Source organism: Saccostrea cucullata, unplaced genomic scaffold (assembly GCF_032062105.1).
Source record: "Saccostrea cucullata isolate Sc308-1 unplaced genomic scaffold, CSIRO_AGI_Scuc_v1 ctg1196, whole genome shotgun sequence".
Lineage (NCBI taxonomy): Eukaryota > Metazoa > Mollusca > Bivalvia > Ostreida > Ostreidae > Saccostrea > Saccostrea cuccullata.
Genome location: NW_026940220.1, coordinates 31,590 through 41,114, shown reverse-complemented (window position 1 = coordinate 41,114; position 9,525 = coordinate 31,590). Strand labels below are relative to the sequence as shown.

The window sequence follows — 9,525 nt, the reverse complement described above, 5'->3', positions numbered from 1 at the left end:
AAGTGCAAAGTGGACGTTCTGTTGTTATTAAATATGGCAGCAGAACTCTTAAATTTGGCCTAATGAACACTCCGCCAAGACCATAAGTAACCTGAAGCTTGAACTTTTAGCACTAAAATGGAGTGTGACGGAGAAATTCATAAACTATCTTCTAGGAAACAAGTTTGTGGTACTAAAAGACAACAACCCGTTGAAATACCGTTTGTCAGCTAAACTTGGTGCTTCTGAACAGAAATGGGCTTCCCAACTGGCAGATTTTGATTTTGAGATAAAATACTGACCGGGAAAACAGAAGAGCAACTCAGACGCATGGTCAAGACTTCCCATGAAAAGTGTTGATGTTCTCAGTGAAGGCATTCATGGATCTATTGTTCCTTTGGATATTAAAGCTGCGCATTCTTCAGTGTTATTCATTGAGTCAGCTACTGTCATAAATGCAGAAACATTTTTTTTGATATTCAAAGGATTAGAATGGTGAATTACAAAGAAAAGACGCAGTGATTTCAAAGTATACGAATTTTCTGGAGATAAACACTGTTCTTTATTCGAGTTTTTTCGAAAAAACAGTACAAAAAGTGCACGTTTTGTTAAGGTAGTTAAAATCCTTGTATTTTTCTGATGTTTTTATTATCAGGAAGATCAAAGATCCAAAATTCGGAGAGCTTACGCAGATTCTACTTCCAGAGTGTATGAAGGACTTAGTGTTAGAGTGTATCCATGATCAGAATGGTCACCAATGTTATAAAAGAACATTCAATATGATTCCAAAGCGGTGTTATTGGCCAAAATGTTTCTGAATATTAAAAACTTATGTAAAAAATGTGACCGTTGTGAAGTTTCCAAGATTTCACCACCCAGAGTGCATACCATCATGAGACACCTTACAGCATCAGATCAACCGGAGTGTTTAGCGATAGATTTTTCTGTGTTGGAAAAAGCCCACGGATTTGAGAATGTGTTAGTGATCAAAGATGTTTTCTCAAAGTCGACTGTTGCAACCACTATTGAAATAACGACCACTATTGAAATAATTATATCAATAGTGGTTGAGAGTGCATTTTAATAGCAACATAGTTAGTAACCACTATTGAAATACGACCACTATTGAAATAATTATATCAATAGTGGTTGAGAGTGCATTTTAATAGCAAACATAGTTAGTAACCACTATTGAAATACGACCACTATTGATATAATTATATCAAAAGTGGGCGAGAGAGCATTCCAAGAACAAACATAGGTAATAACCACTATTGAAATACGACAACTATTGAAATAATTATATCAATAGTGGTTGAGAGTGCATTTCAATAACAAAATAGGTTATTAACCACTATTGAAATATGATCACTCATGAAATAATTACTTCAATGGTGGGTGAGACTGCATTTCGATATGATGACCATAGGTTTAAACCACTATTGAAATACGAGTAATATTGAAATAAATATTTAATAGTGGGGATTTCAATATGATGACCATAGGTTTAAACCACTATTGAAATACAACCAGAATAGAAAGAAACGTTTCCCTGCGTAATTTTTAATTTTTTATCCAAAATTTCGAAAAAATTGGATTTGGAGTGAAAAATATATAGATTTATTATTAAAGTGCATAAATTAATAAGGATGGTTTTAGTGAGGCAAAATTTCATTATATTCTAGAAATTTATTATTTGCATCATTTTCAATTAAATTAGACCAAAAATTATATACACCAATCCAGGCATCCATATATTTTTTGTATCATCTGTTCTTAAATGAAGATTTCGATAATTATTGAAATAAAAACTTCAAAAGTGATTTAAATAACTATTTTGATAGTTGCTGAATATACTTCAAAACAAAAACCATAATTTATTCCATATTGAAATCTTACTTTCAAAAGTGAACATTATTTCAATAGTGATTGCAACCTATGTTTCTTATTTAAAAGGAATCTCACCCACTATTGAAATAATTATTTCAATAGTGGTCGTTTTTCAATAGTGGTTATTACCTATGTTTGTTATTGAAATACACTCTCAACCACTATTGAAATAATTATTTCAATAGTGGTCTTATTGCAATAGTGGTTACAAACTATGTTTGCTATTGAAATGCACTCTCAACCACTATTGATATAATTATTTCAATAGTGATCGTATTTCAATAGTGGTTACTAATTATGTTTGCTATTGAAATGCACTCTCAACCACTATTGATATAATTATTTCAATAGTGGTTGCAACAGTCGACTCTAGCCGTTCCTACACGAGATCAGACAGTCCAAACGGTAGCCAGAGCGTTAGTGAACGAGTTTTTCTTTAAGTTTTGAGTTTGTAAACGTTTACATTTAGACCAGGGAAATTTTTTTGTGTTATTCAGCTACTGTGTACCCTTTATCGCATTAAAAAGACAAGAACGACTGCTTACCACCCTAAATGAAACGGACAGTTCGAACGCTTCAACAGAACGCTACACGATTTACTTCAACCTTTATCCCCGGTGAGGAAGCGGAAGTGGCCAGGATAAATCAAGGAGCTCGTGTTACGTACAAAGTGACGCCTCATTCATCAACTGGATATGCATCTTATTACCTGATGTACGGACGCGACCCATACCTGCCGATAGATTTCCTATTAGGACAAAACACTTATAATCCAACCGACGATATCAGTTTAGACTGGTGGATTGAACTTCATTCGAATAAGTTTCAATTCGCGTACAACAGAAATGTTGATATGTTTTTCTCACATTTTCATATATTTAGTGTGCACAGCAACCTAATAGAGGGTAATAACTGTAATAAAATATATGTAGATAGCGAATAGTACTTAAGCTCAAAAGTACATAAAACAATAAACTGAATAGAAGCAGAGCTAACTCGAACATCAAAAAAAATCTGCCAGTTGGTGGAATCAAATGCCATGTAGTAGTAGTAAGCATCCCCTGCCGAACGTTCAGTTCCTCCATTTGCTCCTTGTCAATATCGGAAATTAAAAATCTGACGTCATTTGAGGTTGTAAATTAAGTTGTTAGTGTATACTTAAGTGTATTGACGAACATGCTTTTATCCAGATATTTTAAACAATTGCTTTTAAAATTGCACGTGCATAATTTTTTTTCCTTACGCAATTTTTAATTTTTGTAGTATTTTCTAACATAGTTGGAATTCAGCCAATCAGAGAGATGGAAATTATTCAATCATAAAATAGTATATCAGTATACCCATAGGAGCAGAGGTATATGAAAAGAAATAACTCCGCAAACTTGTCTGTTTCTATGCGCATTTTCAACATTTTCCTACAAGCCAAAAAAAAAGTTGAGCCTCACTATTTTGAAGAATCAGATAATTGTTTGTTTTTTTCAACTTGCATTTCAAAAAAGCTGAATTTTAATTTCATTCAGCGTTAAGTAATGACGAAAAATATTCATAAAATTACAAAATTGTAAAGACAGTTTACTAAAAAAAACCACTCTTAAAAAGCATGACATAACATTAGTGAAATTGAATTGCAATTCTAAAGTAAGCATATTTGACAATTCATATTAAATTCAATAAAATCGATATTCAAACAGCAGTAAAATATAGATTACGTAACAGCCAATCATTTTTCAGGTATTGATTAAGGTTCTGATTTTTATAATTGGCAGTTATAGGACCATTCGGCAAAATTTTACAGATTCACAAGAACATATCAATTATTTTTTTTCTTCAGAAAAGAAAGAAAAACAAGAAATGAGCAATTTGTGTACTATCACTTCAATTGTCGCCTGCGTAGCGCTGTCCGAAGCTACCATTTTTTCTCAGAAATATATAGCAAAACTGGAGTTGAGTAATAAAATCTCAAAGTACGAGTTTTTGGGAGAACAGAATTCTCATTCTTTGACCGAGTGCGCCGCGAAGTGTCTAAGAGAATGCATCATCTTTGGTTTCAACTCGCAAACGAAGAAATGTCGTACACACAAAAAGGTTTGCTCATCTAGGATGACTAAGGAGGAAGGCTTCAGATACTACTCTCATCAAAGTTATTCACTTACCGGTTGTATGTATAACTGTTATTATTTCCATGTTGAACGTATAATTTTTATTTGATTATCACTTTTATGTACAATTATCTTTCTTCCCGTTGAATGTATGACTGTTATCTATTTCCCCGTCGTATGTATAATGGTTATTTTTTCTGTCTGTTTGCTTTTTCGGTTGTTTGTTATATAAGGTCACTCTTTACAATTTTTCATAAACATTTAGAACAACACCACTTGCCGATTTTGGGCTGCAAATGCCTATACTAGACACTTTAACGGTCATTGAGCATTGATGGATCTTTTTTTCGTGCAAACACTTTCTACCACACGAAACCTCGGTTTATACTGTCTTATTATTATATCCATATTCTGTACTTACTTTTAAATGAATTCCTCTTTAATATTACTGCCAGTTAGAGATACAAATAATGTCTGAATAACCGACAAAGTATTATTTTTACTTAGTTTCTTTAATTATATGTTTAACAAATCATAAATTTGATACAATTAGAAAACCAAAATAATTTCAGGTAATGAGAAAGAGCTTATCGTTATCTACATTGGAACTACATCAAAGCACACAATTTATCTTTAATAATTAACCTTAATGAATCTCACACGTATCCTATTAATACCTGTATTTGCATCTCACACGTGTCCTATTAATACCTGTATGCAGAAAAACGATTCAAGAATTTTTTCAGCTATTCCCTTAGATTGTAAGGATCTTTATGAAGATGGCAATACAAGTTCTGGTGTGTATAACATTTACCCTGATTGTACCATTACCAGTTCTGTCCAGGCGTTCTGCGATATGACGACAATGGGCGGGGGATGGACGGTGTGTAGTTCATTTCAGATTTAGAAGCACATAAGATTACTCACATTCAGTATTCTTGTTGTTTAAAAGACTGTAGAATTCATCAACATTGTTCCTACAATTGTTCAAAACAGTGAATTGTATTGCTATATCTGTTTATTTTTAAAGGCAATTCAAAAACGAGTTACCGGACCCCTCAGTTTTGACAGGTACTGGACGGAATATAAATATGGTTTCGGTTTACCAGAACAAGATGTCTGGGTTGGTAAGTGTACATACTTTCAAATAGGGACTCTCATTCACTTCAAAATAGACAACATTTCTTCATTGTTACAGATAAATGAATGGGAGCGTATCAAAGATATTATCTTTAAACTTGGTAATATGTTTTTACAATTCTCTGTGATCGTGTCCGTTATTTCTCGATCATGACAAGGAGCACACGGCTGATGTGACCGGTCAACAGGGGATGCTCACTTCTTCATGGCATCTGATCCCCTCTGATGTTTGAGAAGTCAGTGCTTGCTCTTATTTTGTATTGTTTAAGGACTTTGATATTGAAAACTGTTCGTTATCTCAATATTCTTCATTGAAATCTTAAATTAGAAGGACAGGGAAAGGATAAAATCGCTCGAGGGTCTTTGAAAGACACCATATTCAACATCAATATTTACAGCTTAAAATAATTTGATTTCTTTTTCATAAATGAATATTTGTATCTAAAATAATTTTTCTCTTGTAATGAACTTTACACTTGATTTAAAATATATCTTAATACAGGAAATGACTTTATCCATCTGTTAACTAAAGAAAACAACTCATCCCTGTATGTGTCCATCACTCTCCTGAATGGTACAACGCTCTATGAAATGTACGACCGATTCTCTGTGTCCGACGAAGCAGGGAAATATCAACTCTTTCTTGCAGGACCTGCCACGGGGACTTTAGGTAAGTGTATGCAACTTAATTTCTAAAAAAAAAAATCATGTATCTTTAAATTGAAATATTAAGTTGTTGTATATAAAGTTAAAATACAATTTTTTACTCTAATATTGTATAACGTTTTAATAAATCGTTTAGAAATTTCACGATATCATTTGTACATGTATGTACAATTCACAATTTCCAAAGACATTTTATCAGTTATTGCTAGGTAGTTGATTTTTTTTTTCTAAAAACACAGACGATCATGCTGTAAAATCAAATGTATTGGTAACTAGCATACGCAGTAGCTATCTTTGGTCCGCCATTGTTGTTCGGGCTGTTTTCTTGAGAATTTTTCATGATTAACATTTTTAGCTTCGAGGGAATAAGAAGTTTTCAGAGAGTTATCGATATCACAAAATGTTCATGATAGCTTGATGTAAAAAAAATGATTTGGAACCTTTACACTTTAACATTACCTAATTTATATTTTATTCCTTCTCCCAGCATCCTCAAAATATCAAGGGTTTGTGATTTCAACATTTGTGTGGAGTTCGAGAAATCACAAACCCTTGACATTGTAAGGCTGTCTTCCCCTTAGTCACGCATTTAAACGCATATAGCATTAATATATTCTTATTTTTTAACGCAAACTCACGTATGTACCATATCCCAGCAATAACACTTCTTTCAAAGAACAGCGAATCCTCAATTTAATGCCAATTTCTCTTTTTTAAACTTGTTAAATTTTCAAATTAAAAGGTTATCATTTTATTAAATATATTTCGTAGTGTTGGCAAATCGGGCGATTTTTAGTAATCGGGTACTCACTCAATCTTCCGATCGAGTACCCAGTTACTCGGATAATTTGATAATATTCATATCTATCATTTATTGTTTTTTTTTATTCTTAACTTATCCTTAGTGATAAAACACAGATATATTGTGAGTGAATGAACTTTATTTATAAACTTAAAGATACACTCACAAGCAAAATCTTGAAAGAATTATGATATAGTAAGCAAACAATTAATTTCATCGTAAGAAAACTAAATATTTAATTAATGTTTCACGCTATTTTTTAATGACGGTTCATCATCTTTTACTTTGCGATCCCCGATATATATATATCACGATCAAGGAGAATAATTATTTGGAAATTTTAAGTCACAAGCCCACAAGATAACTCCAATTCAAATGCTTTATCGCTTTTTTGTAAATATGTTATGTAATATCCTCTTTGTACTATTTTATACAGTTTATGAGAATTAAGTCTTGTCTTGTCTAACTTACATTTTACAGGTATCGAATCAGATGTCCTCTTGAAATACTTCCAAGCCATACATGTATGTCTTGTTGATTTATTTAATGAGGTAATTAAAACTCGGGTATAAAAAATTGTATAACCTGATGGCAATCAAAGCTATCAATTAACTGTGAAAAGTAATCAAAAGAAATCGATCGTTTAAGTGACACATTAGATCATAAAGTCTAAGTGTAAAGAAAACTTGAGAAATGTTTATGTATACGCTTATTAACAAATTAACATTTCATTTTTTTTGTTATCTACTATATAAGATGCATTTTTATCCGAGTAACCGAATAACCGAGTAATCGAATAGAAGTTTTACTAACCGATACCAGCATCGTTCAACGTTTAACCAGTTAACCGGGTACTCGTTGCCAACACTTAATTATTACGTCATAAGTATTAACACTAAGTTTTAGAAAAACTTGTACCGAGCTATGAAGTGTTTGCGGTAAAAAGGAAACGATATATTTCCAATGTGAAAACTAAGCGTACTTTATGTTGCATCACATTTCATTAAACTGTAAAGACTTAAATGAAAATCAATAATTGAAAACAGTACATCATTTCTTAGCTTGTTATAATTCTGAATGATTTCCTGCGAATCACATTTTATACACTTTGGGGGTGCATTCTGTACTGGATCCTTTTTTCACTTTTCATTTTCCAGTGACCCTTTTAAAAAATCATTTTTTTTTATTAGTCAAACTTTAAAGTGTAACAAACAAAGTTTATTGATACATTAGAAAGGATGCTAAATGGGTTACACAAAGCATTGCATTGTGTTCTTAAGTAGATATTATCGCCCTTTCCAGCACCTAAAGTCGTCTATCTTAGAAGTACCTCAGTATTATGAATGAAAATTAAATTGAAAATATATAAATCCATTATCTCTGTGATTTGTTTGAATTTACAGGGGACAGTATGTTAGACACTGATTATTCTTGGGCTGATCTGTCTGGGATATACTTCACCACCCAGACAGGGATAATGACAGATTGACAGGAGATGACTGTTGTGTCTATTTATATTGTTAAAATATTGTATTTCAGGAAACAGCATGATAAGCTATGATCTGTCTGGGATGTTCTTCTCCACCCCGGACAGAGATAACGACGGGTCCCCTGGTAACTGTGCTGCTCACAGTTACATTAGGGGAGGGTGGTGGTTTAACTGGTGTCATTGGGCCTTCCTTAACGGTCAATGGTCCCCGGAGTACTGGGAAAACCCATGGTATCCCACAGTACCGAATGGGACGTCGGTGAAGGGAACCACCATGATGATAAAGCGACAATAGGTAAAACTCATTAAATCTTAATAGCAAGTTGTTTTTTTGTATTACTGTGAAAATTTCAGTTATAATTTTTTTTATATAGAAAAAAATATGCTATTATACATGTATCTGTGAAGTATTAATTTGATTTTTTTTAACAGATGAAAGCTCATCCATGGATTATGCAAACCCTCAAGAGACTATTTTAAATTATTTTTTAAAAAATATTAAACATCAAGTAACAAACATGTAAACAAAGATGTTTTCGGTAAAGGAAGGGTTGTTGAACTGTTCTATAAAGCAATACTGAAAGCATTCAGTAAAAGATGTACTTTATATGTGTTGTAATAAATTTGAAATAAGAAATATTTCGTTGTTATTTACAAACACTGGTAAATGAAGATGTCCGGACGAAGAATTAGGATGAATATTACTTTATTGTTAAGCCTCTTATAGTGGAACCTGTTTAATCCGACACAAGTGCAGAACGCTTTACTGTGGTTTCTGCCATTTAATTTCATTTCTAATTTCTACTTATGTCAATGATCTTTATACGCTGCAATATTACACCTTTTTTTTATTCCGAAACATACATTTGTAATCTCCTTCCCCGTGCATGTCGGATAAGACAGGTTTCATTGTAATAAAGATGTTAAGAAGTTTATAAAAAAAACAGAGGTATATTTGATGGTCATGTTTTGTAGTACACTACATCTAAGATTATACTTCTCTCTAAAAACATAACCTCATCTTTTTCCACCCATGCAGTATTTTAAATGGATGAACATTTATTATCCTTTAATCTACTTAAAACCGCTTAAATTGAAATTATTATTTTTAATATCATAGAGAAAATAAGCTAAATAGTTGAAGTGAGACGTACTAAATATTTCTTTCCACAAATCTCATTATACCATAAATAAATTTAGATTGCTTGAATTTTAGGTGTGGCAAGTAACGAAATGATTCTAGATTATTAGCTTAAATAAAAAAAAATATTTTTTTGAAGATCAATATTTTTATTGCTTCAGATAATCATTTAAAAATCAGATGTTTCTGCTCTTGAATTCAGAAAATACGTCATCGTAGACCGTAGATCAATACTGTTATTTTTATTGTTTTATTTTTATTTCAAAACACCATAACACACGTTGGGGGTCAAAAGGTTACAATGTGTAAGTATTGTTAT

At 32.1% G+C, this 9,525-nt stretch overlaps 1 protein-coding gene across 1 annotated transcript; it reads left to right on the top strand.

Annotated features, from left to right (window-relative positions):
- Positions 1–4,824: 4,824 nt before the first annotated feature.
- On the top strand, positions 4,825–8,528 carry LOC134254988 (fibroleukin-like). The gene is made up of 5 exons (XM_062737530.1): positions 4,825–4,851; positions 4,999–5,095; positions 5,611–5,778; positions 8,116–8,360; positions 8,498–8,528. The coding sequence occupies exons 1-4, from the start codon at positions 4,825–4,827 to the stop codon at positions 8,358–8,360; spliced, it is 537 nt and encodes a 178-aa protein (XP_062593514.1). The 3' UTR covers positions 8,498–8,528.
- Positions 8,529–9,525: the final 997 nt, after the last annotated feature.